The sequence below is a fragment of the Mesoplodon mirus genome (genome assembly GCF_964341445.2).
Source record: "Mesoplodon mirus genome assembly, chromosome: 5".
NCBI lineage: Eukaryota > Metazoa > Chordata > Mammalia > Artiodactyla > Ziphiidae > Mesoplodon > Mesoplodon mirus.
This window is the reverse complement of record NC_138980.1, coordinates 42,865,262-42,887,504: the sequence shown is the minus strand read 5'-3', so window position 1 is coordinate 42,887,504 and position 22,243 is coordinate 42,865,262. Positions and strand designations below refer to the sequence as shown.

Genomic DNA, 22,243 nt, shown 5'->3' with positions numbered 1-22,243 from the left:
GATCAAGATCATTAAAGCTGGTAAGTGATAAGAACTCAGACTATATGGCACTAGGAACCCATGTTCTTAGCCATTAGGCTAGGCAGGAGTGGTCTGAGAGATAGGAGAAAAAGCAAGAGATTCTGGCCTCACAGAAGCCAGAGGAAGAGAGAGTTTTAGGAAGGAGGGATGGTCAGTTCCATCAAATGCTACAGAATAGCCAAATTGAAATGAGGTGAGGTGAAATGACCCAACATGTGGGTCCTCAGGGATTCTAATGAAGGGAGCATCAGTGAGTTTTAGAGGACTGAAACAACAGATAAAATAATACATAGATAAAAGGAGAGATTCCTCCTTTAAACTAACCATGTTTCTATATTGAGAAGAGAGTCAGCAAGGGAGAAGGGAAAGAAAAAGGTGAGTGAATGAAAATCGAGGGAACAAAGTACCTATGGATGTGGGAGGTACTTAGGACCTAGAAGGAGAAACACCATCTCCAAAAGAACAGTAGATGAGGTAGGGAACTTCTTGGGAGGATTCCATTCCTTGGATAAGTTGAATTTGATGCCAGATTTTGTTCTGGACACAAATCCAACATGGCCCTCCAACTACTCCAGCACCTGTTCACTAGACAATATGTACCGAAGGGTGATTTGATTATTCCCCAAAATACTTTTAACAATTCACAATCAGGTTAGACACACTGACGGCTATTGACCCATGTCTTAAAACGTGGCTTGATAGTTGAGTGATGGGTGTTCAGTAAGCAAGTGATGAGTGGAATGGAAAGAAGGTAGGACTGTGGTTGGATGGGAGGAAGGAAGAAAGGAAGAATGGAGTGATAGATAAATGAAAGAAGAAAAGATGGATGTATAGAAGGAAGGATGAATGTATAGAGGGAAGGATGAAATAAGGAAGATGGATGGAAGAAAGGATTGAAGGAAATAAAGATGGAAGGAAATACTGTAGGGATGAAAAGTTGCAAAGAAAGGAGAGAGGAAATATGAAAGGAAAGATGCATGGTAGGAAGAAAGGATAAAAGGAAGGATGGATGGAAGAATAAATGGGTAGATATAAGGATAGATGGACAGAAAGATGGATGAATCTCTGGGTGAATGGATGGACACAGCCCTGGTTCCAATCCATACAGATGGTTGAGAAGAAATGTGTTGTATAGTCAAATTAAGTGGATCTATTTAGACCATGTTCTCCTTCTAGATGAGATGAGTTACTCTAGGTCTCTTCCCTACCCTCTCCTGTAGGGACTGATGGCACTGTGGAGCATATCACAAAGATACCCAATGAAGCAGCACATGGAGACACCACTGTCCATGTCCCACTGGCATCCACGTCTGCTAGTCCTAGAGGTAGGTTCAACTTTGCTTACTTCCCAGTAATCCGGCTTATGCCTTTGTTTCCTGTTCCAGAGGGATGAAATGTTTGTTTCTTTAGAGAAAGAGCTATGTGGAGTTGCCATGGGCTTCCCTGTCTCAACTGGATCTTTGTCAAGTTGTTACCAGGTAGATGTTACTTTTCATTCCCTCATAACATGCTGAGTGAGTTTAGTTCAAGGTTGGATATGTCAACTTCACAAATCCAACCCAGGTTAACTTAATTCTGAAAGTGCTTATTAATAATTTACTGTGTGTTAGAAACTATGACATAAACTAAGGATGCACAGATGAAAATAGATCGGCATTGCATCCATGGAGCTCTCAGTCCAGTAGAGGAGACAGCAAAGGAACAAAATAATTATGATGCAAATAAAAAAATTTTTTTATTGGAGTATAGTTGATTTACAATGTTGTGTTAGTTTCAGGTGTACAGAAAAGTGAATCAGTTACACATATACATATACCCACTCTTTTTAAGATTCTTTTCCCATATAGGCCATTACAGAGTACTGAGTAGAGTTTCCTGTGCTATACAGTAGGTCCTTATTAGTTATATGATGCAACTTTAAAGTATTTGAATGGTAGAACGAAGGCTTCATGGAGGAGGTAACATTTGAGCTGGGTTTGAAAGGATGAAGAGGAATTTAGCAGGAAGACAAGGAGAATTGATGAAGACATTCTGGACAGAACGGAGAGCTGCATGCAAAGGCACAGGGAAGGGTAAAATCTGGACATATTTGGGAGGTACAAATAATTCATCTTTGCTAAACTATGAAATATACAGATGAGATGATGGGAGATGAGACTGTAGACGGGCAGAAAACAACATTCAGAAAACCTTTTAAGCCCTTGTAATGCTTGGATGCCCTTTAACAAAAGGACAAAAAGTTTGTGGCCAAAAAAGTCTGACAAACATGTTGCTCCTGGAAATTCCCTGGCAGTCCAGTGGTTAGGACTCTGTGCTTCCATTGCAAGGGGCACGGGTTCAATCCCTGGTCAAGGAACTAAGATTCCACAAGCTGCGTGGTGTGGCAAAAAAAAAAAAAAAAAAAATGTTGCTCCTTCCTAGAGGGTAATAACATGCATAAGCATGTTAAAGGCTCTGAGATATCCTGCTGTAAAGAAACTTGTTTAGCCTTATTCAACACAGGGTTTTACATAATTATTTGACTATAATTTTTTCCACTGAAAAGCACCTACTAACATGTTACAGTATTATTGGTCTGCATGAGTGTTTAAGAGGTGCATGTGTATATAGCAAGGAGTTCTCCTCACCACATGGCTAAAAGGTAAAGTTCCCCATATCCATTAAGTTTCTTCCAACATTTTAAAATTATTTATTTATTTATTTATCTGTTTATTTATTTTTGGCTGCTTTGGGTCTTCGGTGCTGCACGTGGGCTTTCTCTAGTTGCGTCCAGCAGGGGCTACTCTTCATTGCGGTGTGTGGGCTTCTCATTGCAGTGGCTTCTCTTGTTGCAGAGCATGGGCTCTAGGCATGAAGGTTTCAGTAGTTGTGGCACGTGGTCTCAGTAGTTGTGGCTCGGGGGCTCTAGAGTGCAGGCTCTGTAGTTGTGGTGCACAGGCTTAGTTGCTCCGCGGCATGCGGGATCTTCATGGACCAGGGGTCGAACCCGTGTCCCCTGCATTGGCAGGCGGATTCTTAACCACTGCGCCACCAGGGATGTCCCATTTTCCAACATTTTTAGAGACCAGACCATTTTACCAGTACATTTTGGAAGCTTTTTGCCAGATTCAGGCTTTGGACAGAGTCACCACCAGTCAGGTTATTAGTCTTATCCTGTGACCCAGGTATCTTTGGTTGTCTCCCTCCAGAAGCAGACATGAGGTAAGGATGGGGGCAAGTAGTTTATTTTAGGTGGGGGGTGGTCCCAGGAAGCGCTGGAGAAGAGAAGGAAAGGAAGTCAATGCAAGGTGCTTTCCTGAGCAGGTCACAGTTTTGGGCAAAAGAGTGTCAGTTCCACTAGGGACCTCTAGGAGACAGCATAGAACACCTCACCTGGCCAAGTGGCTGGAGTGTTTATCATTCAACTTCCTTCCATTGTTGGCCATGGGCTGCTTGGTCCTGGAGGTAACCCTCAGCACTTCCAGCCTGCCGGACACACAGGCTAAGTGAAAGCCCTTAGGTGCAGAGCTACAGGGGCTGCATTAGGATCCCGTTGTGATTACGTACTGCAGCAGTGAGTGCTTACGCGATATGAGTGAGGCATTGCCAGTTGGCTACACCAGATCACTTGGAAATGGATCACTGAGCCTCAGGTGATAACCAATATTTAGATGGCAAAGTTTATGAGGGATAGCTAACCATATTCATTGGCTTCTTTCAATATAGAGCGGGATTTCTCAACCTCAGTACTATCGATATTTTGGGCAGATAACTACTTGTTTCAGGGGGCTGTAGGATGTTCAACAACATCCCTGGCCTCTGCTCACGGGATGCCAGTAGCACCCTCCATATACACACAGCTGTGACAACCAAAAATGTCTCCTGACATTGCCAAGTGTCTCCTGGGAGCAAAACTGCCCCAGGCTGAGACCACTAAATTAGAGAATCCTGAGGACCCCACCCTCCATGGTCATTTTCTCCTTACATCCTTCCTTTCCATCCTGGCCCCCACGAGATCCTGAAACTCGGTTAGGGAATTAATAACCTGCAGTGGTTGAGAGCATAGGTCTAGGATTCAGAGAGAACTATGTTCAAATTTCCACACTATCAGTCAGTAGCTGTGTGATCTTGGCAAATGATAATCTCTGAGTTTCTGTCTTTTCCCTGGTCTGTAAAATGACAACAATAATAGGATATACACTCAGTGTTCTTGTGAGGCTCAAAAATACAAGGCATGTTAGGTAATTTGCTCCTCATCATCAACATCATCATCTTCATCATCAAATACATATTAAACACATTAGGACGTCTACTCTTGGAGATATGTTTTTTAGGGTATACCCAGCAACACAAGGACATTGTTCCACCATCAGAGTCCAAATCCTCCTCCTTTTGTCCCTCTCCCTGCAGCAACCTCCAGTAGGCTTTGTGGTCTTTATAGAGAAGCCTCCTTGTAGTTCTTCCTCCTTCCTGGGGACCTTTATCTGAAGGCCTGGTCAGTAGCTGCTGTCTCAGCCAATGTCACTCTACTCTTCCTCAGAGACTGAATTCCAGTCACCTTGGCCAGCTAGCACGGTTCCTGGCAAATTCAATTCAGTAAACATTTATTGTATATTAGAAGTCCAAAGAGTAGGAGTAGTAATAATGTGTGGTTGTAGCTACTAACAGTAGCAATAACTCTAGCAATAGTAGGTAATAGCAGGCAGCAGCAGCAGTCGTAGCAATAACAGCAGTAATAGGTGGTAATAGTAGTAGTAACAGCAGTAATGGTTGGTAGCAGCAGTGGTAGCATTAACAGTATTAATAACAGCAGAAATGGCAGGTAGAGGCAGTGAGAGTAGTAACAGTAGTAATAACTCTAGCAATAGTAGATAATAGTAGACAGTAGTAGTACTGGTGGTAGTAACAGTAGTAATAGGTGGTAATAGTAGCAGTAACAGCAATAACAGTAGTAATAGGTGGTAACAGTAGTAGTAACAGCAGTAATGTTAGGTAGTGGCAGTGGTAGTAGTAACAGTAGTAATAACAGCAGAAATGTAGGTAGAGGCAGTGAGAGTAATAAGAGTAGTAGTAGTAGGTAGTAGCAAGAGTAGTAATAACAGTGGTAATAGTAGATAAATAGTAGTGGTAGTAGTGGTAACATCTTATTACAAAACAGGAGGCATTGTGCTTGGTGCATTTTTATCAAGACTCTGAGATGACCACTGTACTTATTCCTACTTTATAGATAAGAAAATGGAGGTCTAGCAAGATCTGACAACTTAAAGAGCCACACATCTGTTTAGTGGAGGAGCCAGAACACTAATGTGGTGTAAGAGCCCAAGCTCTTAAGCACAAAGATACATGATCTCTCTCAAGTCAGAGGAGACCTGCTAATGTGCATATTCATCCATGTATTTGTTCATTCATTCATTCATTCATTCAACAAATATTTGTTGAGCACCTACAATATGCCAAGCAGTCAGACATTAGTAGAAATTACCAGGCAGACTGGGAGAGGTGGTACAGTGCAGGTTCAGACAGTATGATGAGGAAACATTGAGAAGGGAGAGGTGGATTCCTACATGGATTTGTAAAGGTAGATTTGAGCTAGGGTTTGAAGAAGGGCAGAACATAAATCCTATGAGAGATGGGCATGGCAGGTAGAGAAAACAGCTTGAACAAAGACTCAGAGGGAGAGTACAGAGAACATCTGGGAACAGGGGGTGGTCAAGAATTCATGGAGGAGTTCCCACATCTACTTCTCTGACTGATATGCATTGAGGAGACAATAAATATATAAGAGAAATTATAGAAAGTGACTAGAACTTTGAGAACTTTGTTTTATAAATACAAAAAAAACCCAACCCTGAAACCCATTTAAAAAAATCCATTTGTGAGCTTCCGGGTAAGATGGCGGAAGAGTAAGACGCGGAGATCACCTTCCTCCCCACGGATACACCAGAAATACAGCTACACGTGGAACAACTCCTACAGAACACCTACTGAACGCTGGCAGAAGACCCCAGACCTCCCAAAAGGCAAGAAACACCCCACATACCTGGGTAGGGCAAAGCGGAGAGATCCCCACACAGAGGATCGGTGCCGAGCGGCACTCACCAGCCCGAGAGGCTTGTCTGCTCGCCCGCCGGGGCGCGCAGCGCTGGAAGCTGAGGCTCGGGCTTCGGTCAGAGCGCAGGGAGAGGACTGGGGCTGGCGGCGAGAACTCAGCCTGAAGGGGGCTAATGTGCCACAGCTAGCCGGGAGGGAGTCCGGGAAAACTCTGGAGCTGCCGAAGAGGCAAGAGACTTTTTCTTCCCTCTTGGTTTCCTGGTGCGCGAGGAGAGGGGATTAAGAGCGCTGCTTAAAGGGGCTCCACAGACGGGCGCGAGTCGCGACTGAAAGCGCGGAGCCCAGAGACGGGCGTGGAACGCTGGGGCTGCTGCTGCCGCCGCCAAGAAGCCTGTGTGCGAGCGCAGGTCACTGCCCACACCGCCCTTCCGGGAGCCTGTGCAGCCCGCCACTGCCGGGGTCCCGGGATCCAGGGGCGGCTTCCCTGGGAGAACGCACGGCGCGCCTCGGGCTGGTGCAACGTCACGCCGACCTTTGCCGCTGCAGGCTCGCCCCGCACTCCGTGCCCCTCCCTCCCGCCCGGCCTGAGTGAGCCAGAGTCCCCGAAGAGGCTGCTCCTTTAACCCTGTCCTGCCTGAGCGAAGAACAGACGCCCTCCGGCGACCTACACGCAGAGGCGGGGCCAAATCCAAAGCTGAGACCCAGGAGCTGTGAGAACAAAGAAGAGAAAGGGAAACCTCTCCCAGCAGCCTCAGAAGCAGCGGATTAAAGCTCCACAATCAACTTGATGTACCCTGCATCTGTGGAATACATGAATAGACAACACATCATCCCAAATTGAGGAGCCCGGAGTCAGTGCTGTGCCTCTGAGGTGGGAGAGCCAACTTCAGGACACTGGTCCACAAGAGACCTCCCAGCTCCACATAATATCAAACGGCAAAAATCTTCCAGAGATCTCCATCTCAACACCAGCACCCAGCTTCACTCAACGACCAGCAAGCTACAGTGCTGGACACCCTAAGCCAAACAACTAGCAAGACAGGAACACAACGCCACCCATTAGCAGAGAGGTGGCCTAAACTCATAAAAAGTCTGCAGACAGCCCAAAACACACCACCAGACGTGGACCTGCCCACCAGAAAGACAAGATCCAGCCTCATCCACCAGAACACAGGCACTAGTCCCCTCCACCAGGAAGCCTACACAACCCACTAAACCAACCTTAGCCACTGGGGACAGACACCAAAATCAACGGGAACTACGAACCTGCAGCCTGCAAAAAGGAGACCCCAAACACAGTAACATAAGCAAAATGAGAAGACAGAAAAACACACAGCAGGAGAAGGAGCAAGATAAAAACCCACCAGATCTAACAAATGAAGAGGTAATAGGCAGTCTACCTGAAAAAGAATTCAGAATAATGATGGTAAAGATGATCCAAGATTCTATTTCCCAGATCCAAAATCTTGGAAATAGAATAGACAAAATGCAAGAAACAGTTAACAAGGACCTAGAAGAACTAAAGATGAATCAAGCATCGATTAAAAACACAATACATGAAATAAAAAATACTCTAGATGGGATCAATAGCAGAATAACTGAGGCAGAAGAACGGATAAGTGAGGTGGAAGATAAAATAGTGGAAATAACTGCAGCAGAGCAAAATAAAGAAAAAAGAATGAAAAGAACAGAGGACAGTCTCAGAGACCTCTGGGACAACATTAAACGCACCAACATTCGAATTATAGGGATTCCAGAAGAAGAAGAGAAAAAGAAAGGGACTGAGAAAATATTTGAAGAGATTATAGTTGAAAACTTCCCTAATATGGGAAAGGAAATAGTTAATCAAGTCCAGGAGGCACAGAGAGTCCCATACAGAATAAATCCAAGGAGAAATACGCCAAGACACATATTAATCAAACTGTCAAAAATTAAACACAAAGAAATCATATTAAAAGCAGCAAGGCAAAAACAACAAATAACACACAAGGGAATCCCCATCAGGATAACAGCTGATCTCTCAGCAGAAACTCTACAAGCCAGAAGGGAGTGGCAGGACATAATTAAAGTGATGAAGGAGAAAAACCTGCAACCAAGATTACTCTACCCAGCAAGGATCTCATTCAGATTTGATGGAGAAATTAAAACGTTTACAGACAAGCAAAAGCTGAGAGAGTTCAGCACCACCAAACCAGCTTTACAACAAATGCTAAAGGAACTTCTCTAGGCAAGAAACACAACAGAAGTAAAAGACCTACAATAACGAACCCAAAACAATTAAGAAAATGGGAACAGGAACATACATATCAATAATTACCTTAAATGTAAATGGACTAAATGCTCCCACCAAAAGACACAGATTGGCTGAATGGATACAAAAACAAGACCCATATATATGCTGTCTACAAGAGACCCACTTCAGACCTAGGGACACATACAGACTGAAAGTAAGGGGATGGAAAAAGATATTCCATGCAAATGGAAACCAAAAGAAAGCTGGAGTAGCAATTCTCATATCAGACAAAATAGACTTTAAAGTAAAGACTACTAGAAGAGACAAAGAAGGACACTACATAATGATCAAGGGATCGATCCAAGAAGAAGATATAACTATTGTAAATATTTATGCACCAAACATAGGAGCACCTCAATACATAAGGCAAATACTAACAGCCATAAAAGGAGAAATCGACAGTAACACACTCATAGTAGGGGACTTTAACACCCCACTTTCACCAATGGACAGATCATCCAAAATGAAAATAAATAAGGAAACACAAGCTTTAAATGATACATTAAACAAGATGGACTTAATTGATATTTATAGGACATTCCATCCAAAAACAACAGAATACACATTTTTCTCAAGTGCTCATGGAACATTCTCCAGGATAGATCATATCTTGGGTCACAAATCAAGCCTTGGTAAATTTAAGAAAATTGAAATTGTATCAAGTATCTTTTCCGACCACAATGCTATGAGACTAGATATCAATTACAGGAAAAGATCTGTAAAAAATACAAACACATGGAGGCTAAACAATACACTACTTAATAACGAAGTGATCACTGAAGAAATCAAAGAGGAAATTAAAAAATACCTAGAAACAAATGACAATGGAGATACGACGACCCAAAACCTATGGGATGCAGCAAAAGCAGTTCTAAGAGGGAAGTTTATAGCAATACAATCCTACCTTAAGAAACAGGAAACATCTCGAATAAACAACCTAACCTTGCACCTAAAGCAATTAGAGAAAGAAGAACAAAAACATCCCAAAGTTAGCAGAAGGAAAGAAATCATAAAAATCAGATCAGAAATAAATGAAAAAGAAATGAAGGAAACGATAGCAAAGATCAATAAAACTAAAAGCTGGTTCTTTGAGAAGATAAACAAAATTGATAAACCATTAGCCAGACTCATCAAGAAAAAAAGGGAGAAGACTCAAATCAATAGAATTAGAAATGAAAAAGGAGAAGTAACAACTGACACTGCAGAAATACAAAAGATCATGAGAGATTACTATAAGCAACTCTATGCCAATAAAATGGACAACCTGGAAGAAATGGACAAATTCTTAGAAATGCACAACCTGCCAAGACTGAATCAGGAAGAAATAGAAAATATGAACAGACCAATCACAAGCACTGAAATTGAAACTGTGATAAAAAATCTTCCAACAAACAAAAGCCCAGGACCAGATGGCTTCACAGGCGAATTCTATCAAGCATTTAGAGAAGAGCTAACACCTATCCTTCTGAAACTCTTCCAAAATATAGCAGAGGGAGGAACACTCCCAAACTCATTCTACGAGGCCACCATCACCTTGATACCAAAACCAGACAAGGATGTCACAAAGAAAGAAAACTACAGGCCAATATCACTGATGAACATAGATGCAAAAATCCTCAACCAAATACTAGCAAACAGAATCCAACAGCACATTAAAAGGATCCTACACCATGATCAAGTGGGGTTTATTCCAGGAATGCAAGGATTCTTCAATATACGCAAATCAATCAACGTGATACACCATATTAACAAACTGAAGGAGAAAAACCATATGATCATCTCAATAGATGCAGAGAAAGCTTTCGACAAAATTCAACACCCATTTATGATAAAAACCCTGCAGAAAGTAGGCATAGAGGGAACTTTCCTCAACATAATAAAGGCCATATATGACAAACCCACAGCCAGCATCGTCCTCAATGGTGAAAAACTGAAACCATTTCCACTAAGATCAGGAACAAGACAAGGTTGCCCACTCTCACCACTCTTATTCAACCTAGTTTTGGAAGTTTTAGCCACAGCAATCAGAGAAGAAAAGGAAATAAAAGGAATCCAAATCGGAAAAGAAGAAGTAAAGCTGTCACTGTTTGCAGATGACATGATACTATACATAGAGAATCCTAAAGATGCTACCAGAAAACTACTAGAGTTAATCAATGAATTTGGTCAAGTTGCAGGATACAAAATTAATGCACAGAAATCTCTGGCATTCCTATATACTAATGATGAAAAATCTGAAAGTGAAATCAAGGAAACACTCCCATTTACCATTGCAACAAAAAGAATAAAATATCTAGGAATAAACCTACCTAAGGAGACAAAAGACCTGTATGCAGAAAATTATAAGACACTGATGAAAGAAATTAAAGATGATACAAATAGATGGAGAGATGTATCATGTTCTTGGATTGGAAGAATCAACATTGTGAAAATGACTCTACTACCCAAAGCAATCTACAGATTCAATGCAATCCCTATCAAACTACCACTGGCATTTTTCACAGAACTAGAACAAAAAATTTCACAATTTGTATGGAAACACAAAAGACCCCGAATAGCCAAAGCAATCTTGAGAACGAAAAATGGAGCTGGAGGAATCAGGCTCCCTGACTTCAGACTATACTACAAAGCTACAGTAATCAAGACAGTATGGTACTGGCACAAAAACAGAAAGATAGATCAATGGAACAGGATAGAAAGCCCAGAATTAAACCCACGGACATATGGTCACCTTATCTTTGATAAAGGAGGCAGGAATGTACAGTGGAGAAAGGACAGTCTCTTCAATAAGTGGTGCTGGGAAAACCGGATAGGGACATGTAAAAGTATGAGATTAGATCACTCCCTAACACCATACACAAAAATAAGCTCAAAATGGATTAAAGACCTAAATGTAAGGCCAGACACTATCAAACTCTTAGAGGAAAACATAGGCAGAACACTCTATGACATAAATCACAGCAAGATCCTTTTTGACCCACCTCCTAGAGAAATGGAAATAAAGACAAAAATAAACACATGGGACCTAATGAAACTTAAAAGCTTTTGCACAGCAAAGGAAACCATAAACAAGACCAAAAGACAACCCTCAGAATGGGAGAAAATATTTGCAAATGAAGCAACTGACAAAGGATTAATCTCCAAAATTTATAAGCAGCTCATGCAGCTCAATAACAAAAAAACAAACAACCCAATCCAAAAATGGGCAGAAGACCTAAATAGACATTTCTCCACAGAAGATATACAGACTGCCAACAAACACATGAAAGGATGCTCAACATCTTTACTCATTAGAGAAATGCAAATCAAAACTACAATGAGATATCATCTCACACCAGTCAGAATGGCCATCATCAAAAAATCTAGAAACAATAAATGCTGGAGAGGGTGTGGAAAAAGGGAACACTCTTGCACTGCTGGTGGGAATGTGAATTGGTACAGCCACTATGGAGAACGGTATGGAGGTTCCTTAAAAAACTACAAATAGAACTACCATATGACCCAGCAATCCCACCACTGGGCATATACCCTGAGAAAACCATAATTCAAAAAGAGACATGTACCAAAATGTTCATAGCAGCCCTATTTACAATAGTCCGGAGATGGAAACAACCTAAGTGTCCATCATCGGATGAATGGATAAAGAAGATGTGGCACATATATACAATGGAATATTACTCAGCCATAAAAAGAAATGAAATTGAGCTATTTGTAATGAGGTGGATAGACCTAGAGTCTGTCATACAGAGTGAAGTAGGTCAGAAAGAGAAAGACAAATACTGTATGCTAACACATATATATGGAATTTAAGAAAAAAAAATGTCATGAAGAACATAGGGGTAAGACAGGAATAAAGACACAGACCTACTAGAGAATGGACTTGAGGATATGGGGAGGGGGAAGGGTAAGCTGTGACAAAGTGAAAGAGCGGCATGGACATATATACACTACCAAGCGTAAGGTAGATAGCTAGTGGGAAGCAGCTGCATAGCACAGGGAGATCAGCTCGGTGCTTTGTGACCGCCTGGAGGGGTGGGATAGGGAGGATGGGAGGGAGACGCAAAAGGGAGGGGATATGGAAACATATGTATATGTATAACTGATTAAATTTGTTATAAGGCAAAAAAAAAAAAAGATGAAAAGACAGCCCTCTTAATGGGAGAAAATATTTGCAAATGAAGCAACAGACAAAGGATTAATCTCCAAAATATACAAGCAGCTCATGCAGCTCAATAACAAAAAAACAAACACCCCAATCCAAAAATGGGCAGAAGACCTAAATAGACATTTCTCCAAAGAAGATATACAGATTGACAACAAACACATGAAAGGATGCTCAACATCACTAATCATTAGAGAAATGCAAATCAAAACTACAATGAGGTATCACCTCACACCAGTCAGAATGGCAATCATCAAAAAATCTACAAACAACAAATGCTGGAGAGGATGTGGAGAAAAGGGAACCTTCTTGCACTCTTGGTAGGAATGTAAATTGATACAGCCACTTTGAAAAACAGTATGGAGGTTCCTTTAAAAACTAAAAATAGAACTACTATACGACCCAGCAATCCCACTACTGGGCATATACCCTGAGAAAACCATCATTAAAAAAGAGACATGTACCACAATATTCACTGCAGCACTGTTTACAATAGCCAGGACATGGAAGCAACCTAAGTGTCCATCAACAGATGAATGGGTAAAGATGTGGCACATATATACAATGGCATATTACTCAGCCATAAAAAGAAACAAAACTGAGTTATTTGTATTGAGGTGGATGGACCTACAGTCTGTCATACAGAGTGAAGTAAGTCAGAAAGAGAAAGACAAATACCGTATGCTAACACATCTGTATGGAATCTAAAAAAAAAAAAAATGTTCTGAAGAATCTAGGGTCAGGACAGGAATAAAGACTCAGACATAGAGAATGGACTTGAGGACACGCGGAGGAGGAAGGGTAAGCTAGGACAAAGTGAGAGAGTGGCATTGACATTATATACACTACCAAATGTAAAATGGATGGCTAGTGGGAAGCAGCCGCATAGCACAGGGAGATCAGCTCGGTGCTCTGTGACCACCTAGAGGGGTGGGATAGGGAGGGTGGGAGGGAGATGCAAGAGGGAGGGGATATGGGGATATATGTATGCGTATAGCTGATTCACTTTGTTATAGAGCAGAAACTAACACAACCTTGTAAAGCAATTATACTCCAATAAAAATGTTTAAAAAAAAAATCCATTTGTGTGGGACTTCCCTGGTGGCGCAGTGGTTAAGAATCCACCTGCTAATGCAGGGGACATGGGTTCAAGCCCTGGTTCAGGAAGATCCCACATGCCGTGGGGCAACTAAGCTCATGCGTCACAACTACTGAGCCCACACGCCGCAACTACGGAAGCCTGCGCACCCTAGGGCCCATGCTCTGCAACGAGATGCCACCACAATGAGAAGCCCGCGCACCGCAACGAAGAGTAGCCCCCACTCGCCGCAACTAGAGAAAGCCCGAGTGCAGCAACAAAGACCCAACGCAGCCAAAAAAAAAATTTTTTTTAATCCATTTGTAACCTCATTCCTTAGCGAATGGCAATGTTAACCACAGTCTTGTGGGTTATCTATGCTTGGCCAAACTTCCCAGGATCTCCTTCTCACTTCCTGAATAGTTTATCAAAAAAGGTAAAGTTCTTAGACTTACATGAACTACAGTTTAAATCCTGGTCTTGACACTCTAGATGTAATTAAATATCAAAAATCTCTGCGTACTGGTTCCAGTAGCTACTTACTTGATGATCTTGGATATATTGTTTAACCTCTTATCTGTAAAGTGCGGGGAGAAATATCTACATCAAAATAGGTATTGGGTGCATTAAATAAAGTCAAGTCTTCGGACGTACTATCTAAAAATTTTAACCTCCCTGAGGATCGGCTCTTTCATCCATAAAATAAAAGTGATTACTATGTAATCATAATTTTAAAGGTTTAAAATGATAATTAATATAGGATACTTAACAAATGAGAGGTCTCCAGTTATTATATTATTATTTGTAACCGAAAGTGGGGCCCACTGCTTACTGCTCAAAAGCCAATAAAGAGGCAAGTTTGGTGGAAAGGAAAGTTTGCTTTATTTTGGATGCCAGCAACTGTGGGGAGAGGGGAGGGCGGACTCCTGTCCAAAGGCCAACTCCCACCCCCACAACCAGTGGGCAAGAGCTTTTATGGATGGAGGGAGGGGGCTACATGCAGAAACAGCACAGTCAGCTCTCACAGTCATCTTGAAATTGGTCATCGGTGGTCTGACCAGCGTCATCTTGATTGTTTTAAGTACAGTTAATCTTCAGTTTTAGGGTTGGTTTGTTTCCATTTCTTTGAGGCAAATTCTTGGAATTGTGTCAGCTTATGTCATGGCTACGGTCTGGTCATCATGTAGTTAATTTCTTCCACCTGGTAGGGGTTTCAGTCTCTACAAGACAGCTCACAGGATATGGCTCAGAATATTATCCATAGCCCTTGAGAAGGACCTAAAGGTCCTTGACTTTGCTTAATGACTAAACTATCATTTAGTCTTTTTTTGTCTGCTTTTCTTTGCTTCTGCATTATTCTCACTTCTCTGATTAAACTTATTCTTTGGCTAAAGTGTTTCCACAGACAAAAGGCAGGCTGAGGACGTGGGGGTCAGAGACAATAGGGTCCTGCTCCATTTCAGTATCATATTCTCAACTGTCAGTTCCCAACCAGAGATGCGTATGAAGAAACTGCCTGTGGTGATAGAACACTTGCCCAGATGATAGCCTGATTGACAGACTCAGGATCTCTGTGAGGGTGTGTTCAGAATAGATAGGTATTTTTTTCAAAGCTAAACAAATAATTATCATCACAGCTCTGGTTAAAAAATGAGCAGTGGTCTAATTTTCTGGATCATACTTTTTCTCTCTGCCTTCTCCTACTTTCACTCATTTTAGATTAGAGATTATTCCAATATGGTCCTGAGGTATTTATACTCTCTTGAACTTGGGCAATATAGCTGCCACCTATGTCTATAGTTAATAAAAAGAGCAATTAGATTTATTCGGATATCAGAGAGCTCTTTCATTTTATGTGCATGGATCTTTTTTTTTTAAAGATTTATTTATTTTATTTATTTTTGCCTGCTTTGAGTCTTAGTTGTGGCATGCAGGATCTTCTCTGAGGCATGCAGGATCTTTCTTTGCAGCACACGGGCTTCTCTCTAGCTGTGGCATGCAGATTTTCTCTCTCTAGTTGTGGTGCACAGGCTCCAGGGAGTGTGGGCTCTGTAGTTGTGGTGCGTGGGGTCCAGAATGCATGGGCTCTGTAGTTTGCGGCATGCAGGCTCTCTTGTTGAGGCCTGTGAGCTCAGTAGTTGCAGCACGCAGGCTTAGTTGCCCCACGGCATGTGGGATCTTAGTTCCCTGACCAGGGATCAAACCCACGTCCCCTGCATTGGAAAGTGGATTCTTTACCACTGGAGTACCAGGGTAGTCCCATGCATGGATCTTTTTTTAAGGAAAGTTTTACTCCATTATGTTTTTGAGTTTTGTTTCTGTTGTTATTATTCTGATTTCTACCTGAGGAAAAAATAATAAACCTTATGTCGGTTTCCATTTTCAGTTTTTTCACTGTTCTCTTTTTATTTTCATGCTCTTAATATTTATAATAAACTCATAAACTGATTTTTTAATATATTTTCTTGGCCGCCGCACAGCATGTGGGATCTTAGCTCCCCAACCAGGGATCAAACTAGTGCCCCTTGCATTGGAAGTATGGAGTCTTAACCACAGGACCACCAGGGAAGTCTGATGTTTTAAAATTCTGTTCCTGTTCTAAATAAATACTTTTAAACAAACAAACAAAAAAAGAATTCATGGAGGAGTTACAGCCCAAGATGAGTCAGGTAAGGTGAGGGAATGCCAATCATAATTCCTTTTCCCATTCCAGAAGCATCACTGGCACACCCCAGGCAGACATTTCTCTCCCTTTCCTGATGTGGAGAAAAAATAAGCGATTGCCAACCCAGTAAGTAGTAATCATGTGTCCCTCCTACAATTCACAGGACTATCAACAGGAGGAACAGAGAGGGCAGAGACCACTGCCATGGCTCTGAAGACCACTTCCACAGTGACTTTGACTGCCAGAGTCTCTACTCCCACTTCAGGTATGCTGTCTCTCCTTAGGACATCAGATAAAACAGCCAGCATAAGCGCAACAGGAATGATCATCACAACCCCAGATGTTCCAAAGATGACAGCCTCATTTGTCACCAGACCTGGAGACAAGACCAGCACAGTAGTTCCCATGACAACCCCATCTACTTTCAATAGAGGACCACAGACTACACCCTCACTGGTCCCGAGTTCTGGGGCAGAGACCAGTGCAGCTGTTCCAACTCTGACTGTTTCCTTTGGTGAGCCAGAGACCACAACTTCATGGGTCACCCATCCTGCAGAGACTAGCCCAACTGTTTCCAGGGAAATCCTGAATGTTTCTCATAGTGAATCAGACAGCACACCCCCAACAGCTACAAGTTCTGGGGAAGAAGTCAGTTCAGCTGTTCCAACTCCAACTGTCTCCTCTAATGTACTGGGGATGGTGACCTCACTGGTTACTAGTTCTGGGACAGAGACCAGCTCAGTTGATCAAACTCTGACTGTTTCCCCTGGTCAGCCAGATGCAGCAACCTCATGGCTCCATTCCACAGAGACCAGCACACCTGTTTCCAAAACAACTCTGAATTTTTCCCCTAGTGAATTAGACACCACATCTTCAGCAGCCACCATTCCTGGGGCAGAAGCCATTTCAGCCACTCCAATGATGACTGTCTCACCTAGCATACCAGCGATGGTGACCTCACTGGTCATTAGTTCTGGGACAGACACCAATATAATCTTTTCAACTCTGACTGAGTCCCTGCATGAATCAAAGTCAACAGTCTCCTTGGTCACCCAACCTGCAGAATCCAGCCCAACTGTCCCCAGAACAACCCCCGATGTTTCCCATAGCACACCCTCAATGGCCACCAGCCTTGGGACAGAAGCCAGTTCAGCTGTTCCAACTAAACCTATCTTCTCTGGTATACCAGATATGGTGACCTCACAGGCCACTAGTTTTGAGATAGATGCTAGTATGGCTATTCCAAGTCTGACACTTCCTCCTGTTGAGCCAGTGACCACAGCCTCACTGGTCCCTCAACCTGGGGTGCAGACCAGTCCGGCTGCTCCAACTCCAGCTGTCTCCTCTACTGTGCCAGGGCTGGTAACCTCACTGGTCACAAGTTCTGGGGCAGAGACCAGTGCAACTTTTCCAATTCCAACTGATTCCCCACACAAACCAGAGACAACAGCCTCTCACGTCACCCACTCTGGAACAGAAACAAGTTCAGCTATTCAAATTATGACTGTTTCCCATGGGAAGCCAGATACAACAGTCTTACTGGTCACCCATCCTGAAGAGACCAGCCAAAGTATTCCCAGGACAACCCCCAATGTTTCCCATCATGAATCAGACACCACATTCTCAATGGCCACCAGTCCTGGGGCAAAAGCCAGTTCAGCTGTCCCAGCTATGACTCTCTCACCTGGTATGCCAGGGATGGTGACCTCACTGGTTACCAGTTCTGGGGCAGAGACCAGTACAACTTTTCCAACTCTGACTGATTCCATGCACAAACCAGAGACAACAGCCTCATGGGTCACCCATACAGAAACAAGTTCAGCTATTCCAACTATGACTGCTTACCCTGGGAAGCCAAATACAACAGTTTCACTGGTCACCCATCCTATAGAGACCAGACCGACTGTTCCCAGGACAACCCCCAATGTTTCCCATAGTGAATCAGACACCACATTCTCAGTGGCCACCAGTCTTGGGGCAGAAGTCAGTTCAGTTGTTCCAACTCCTACTGTCTCAGCTGGTGTACCAGATATCATGACTTCACAGGTCACTAGCTCTGAGACAGACACCACTATGGCTATTGTACCTCTGACTCTTTCTCCTGGTGAACCACCAACCACAGTCTTATTGGTCACCCATTCCAGTGCAGAGACAAGCACAAGTTTTCCTGCTTCAACTATTTTTCCTCACTTACCAGAGATCACAGCTGCACCATCCATCCCACCTGGGTTGGGGACTAGTACAGCTCTTCCAAATCAGACTGTTTCTCTCAGTCCACCAGAAACATCCTCTCTCTTCACCACAACTGTGACCAAGACAGCCAGAGTTAATCTAACTCCAACAGCTTCATTTGGTGTTCCTGCAGAAACAGCCTCACTCTCCACCCATCCTGGGACAGACATCAGCGCAACTATTTCAACTTCAGCTCTTTCCCGTGGTTTACCAGAGACCATAGGCTTACTGGCCACCAGGCCTACAACAGAGGCCAATACAAGTACCCCCGCTCTGACTGTTTCCCCTGGCGTTCTTGGTCCTTCCAGGACCCCTGCAACAACTGTTGGGCTTTATCCTGTACCTTCCTGGAGAACAGAAACCTCACCATCCGCAACCTCAGTTGGACTCCCAGAATTTCCCAAGACCGTGACAGGGGATACCGTGACCTTGATAGCATCAGAGACCACAACACCACCTAAAACCAGTCATGGGGAAGGATTAAGTACAACCACTGTCCTGAAAACCACCACTGTTGAGACCACTCATTTAGCTGCCACAGGTTCAGGTCTCACTGTGGCCGAGACCACAATCACCTTCAATACACTGTCTGGAAGTCCTTTTGCCCCTGTGACCACACCTGGAACCTCTACCTTGGCCTCTGTGAGTGTGACTACAGGAACAAGTAAGAATAACTTTTTCATTGCAGTCAAATATAATTTATTTATATATATATATGAAATAATATTTGCCATCGTAACCATTTAAAATGTACAATTCAGCAGCATTAATTACAATGACAGTATTGTACAACCACCTCTACTGTTTTCAATCACCCTGAACAGGGTATGTGAACCCATTAAGCAAGAATTCCCCCTTCCCCACTCCCTCTAGCCCCTGGCGACCTCTAATCTACTTACTGTCTCTATGAATTTGCCTATTATAGATACTTCATATAAGTAGAATCATCCAAAGTATTTTTGCTTTTGTGTCTGGGTTATTTTGCTTAGCATAATGTCTTCAAGGTTCATCCATGTTGTAGTGAATATCAGAACTTCATTCCTGTTTAGGAGGAATAATATTCCATTGTATGGATGTAGCTCATTTTATCTGTCCATTCATCTCTTGATGGACACTCAGGCTGTCTCCACCTTTTGGCTATGGTGAATAATGCTGCTATGAAATGAAAGAGTGAACAAATGAAAGATGAGTATCTCAGCCCTAATATCTGGGGATCCACTGCAGTTCACATTTATTCATTCAACAGACTCGTATGTGTGACCATTCTCTCCCAAGCCATGTTCTGGCCATGGAGATAGAATACACAGGTTCTGTCTCTGAAAAAGTCATAATCAAGTGAACTAAAGATTACTTAGGAAAAAAAAAAAAAAAGATTGGGCTTCCCTGGTGGCGCAGTGGTTGAGAGTCCGCCTGCCGATGCAGGGGACACGGGTTCATGCCCCGGTCCGGGAAGATCCCACATGCCCCGGAGCGGCTGGGCCCGTGGGCCATGGCCGCTGAGCCTGCGTGTTCAGAGCCTGTGCTCTGCAGCGGGAGAGGCCACAGCACTGAGGCCTCTCTTAGGGACACAAGTGAAGTAAGTCAGAAGGAGAAAGACAAACACCATATGATATCACTTATATGTGGAATCTAAAATATGACACAAATGAAACTATCTGTGAAACAAACAGACTCACAGAATGTAAAGGATCCTGTGTTTCCTTCTTAGGCTGCAGTTATGAGTCATGCATTGGTTGATTCATTCATTCATTCAATGTATACGCCATGAAAATAAATAGGCACTGATGATACACTGTGATAACTGCTATAACAGGGGAATTTCAAAAGTCTGTGGGAATCCCCATAAGGGATACACAGTTCTCTCTTGGAAAGTTTTCTAGAGAAAGTGATGAAGAAACTGAGATCTGAAGGAGAACAGGACCTAGTTGGGGGAAAGAGATGGGCAGCTGTGCTACATGTGTCTATAACCTAGAATATAGAAAGAACATGTCATTGTAGGAGGCTTTAAGAAGTTTGGTGTGGCTGGAGCATACACCTTGACATGAGACATGGGGAAGCTGTAGCTAAAGATGTGGGCAGGGACTTTCCTGGGCACTGGAATGGTTTGTGGAGGAACAGGACACACTCAGAATTCTACTTTAGAAAGCGCATCCTCTCGGTGTTACAAGGACAATGATTGGGGACGGGGAGGAAGAACAGAGGCAAGAAGACACATTAGGAACCTAGGTCAGCAAAGGTGTGTGATAGATGCCCACTGAGATGGTCAGCACGTGCACCTGCCAACTCTGCCCCAGAGAAGCCCAAGCTCCTCTTCACCACATCCTAGTGAACTCTCATAATGCTTGGTGGAGAGTTGGACAGGCAGACAGATGAATGGATTCAAGGTGGACAGGTAGATGAACGGTCTTCTGTAGGCCACTTTTAAAAAAAATTTTATTGAAGTACAGTTGATTTACAATGTTGTGTTAACCTCTTCTGTACAGAAAAATGACTCAGTTATACATATACATATTCTTTTTCATATTCTTTTCCATTATGGTTTGTCACAGAATATTGAATATAGTTCCCTGTGCTCTACAGAAGGAACTTGTTGATTATCCATCCTATATATAATAGCTTGCCTTTGCTAATCCCAAACTCCCATTCCCTCCCTCCCACCTCCCCCTCCCCCTTGGCAACCACAAATCTGTTCTCTATGTGTGTGAGTCTGGTTTTGCTTCATAGATATGTTGATTTGTATCAAATTTTAGATTCCACATATAAGTGATATCATACAGTATTTGTCTTTCTCTTTCTGACTTGCTTCACTTAGTGTGATAATCTCTAGGTCCATCCATGTTGCTGCAAATGGCATTATTTCATTCTTTTTGAGTGTAGCCCACTTCTAAAAACCCACCTCAGTCCACATTGCCAGGAATAAGTAGACTGGCTGTAATGACTTCTTTGTTAAAAACTTCATACTTTCTTTTTATTCTAGAAGTGGAGTCATCAATTCATATACCAACAGACCAACCAACAATCAGTCCCAGCTTCCAGAACTTCCAGCTGAATTTCACTGTCACCAACTTAATCTATTCCCAGGACATAGCCCCAGGCACCCCCAAACACCAGCAGAACAAGAGAAATATTGAGGATGCGGTGAGAATGGGGTCGTTTGTCCACCCTGTTCCCATGTAGAGACTGACCTATGGACACTGGGTAGTCAGAGGGTGACTTTTTTTTTGATGTGCACATTTAATTTTTTTTCAGTTTGGCAATCTAGACATTTTTTAAACATCTTTATTGGAGTATAATTGCTTTACAATGGTGTGTTAGTTTCTGCTTTATAACAAAGTGAATCAGCTATACACATACATATATCCCCATATTTCCTCCCTCTTGCGTCTCCCTCCCACCCTCCCTATCCCACCCCTCTAGGTGGTCACAAAGCAACGAGCTGATCTCCCTGTGCTATGCGGCTGCTTCCCACTAGCTATCTGTTTTACATTTGGTAGTGTATATATGCTGGACATTTTTTAAAATTGAAGTATAGTTGATTTACAATATCATGTTAGTTTTGGGTGTACAGCACAGCGATTCAGATATATATATCCTTCTTCAGATTCTCTTCCCTTAAAGGTTAATACAAAGTATTGAGTATAGTTTCCTGTGCTATACAGTAGATCCTTGTTGGTTACCTGGAGGGTGACTTTTTTTTTTAACAATTCATGAAGACAGGTTCTTATTCCCATTTTACGAACTAAGAGACAGCCATAGAGAGGT

The 22,243-nt window shown here is 42.7% G+C and overlaps 1 protein-coding gene across 1 annotated transcript in view; it reads left to right on the top strand.

Moving 5' to 3' along the window:
- MUC16 (mucin 16, cell surface associated) overlaps positions 1–22,243 on the top strand; it is a gene marked incomplete at its 5' end in the record, with an annotated part of 78,960 nt that overhangs the window by 47,948 nt on the left and 8,769 nt on the right. The window contains 3 exons of the mRNA XM_082623241.1: positions 1,242–1,346; positions 16,413–16,514; positions 21,459–21,619. Of these exons, the coding sequence (XP_082479367.1) occupies positions 1,242–1,346; positions 16,413–16,514; positions 21,459–21,619 (368 nt within the window). The remainder of the gene's footprint in view (positions 1–1,241; positions 1,347–16,412; positions 16,515–21,458; positions 21,620–22,243) is intronic.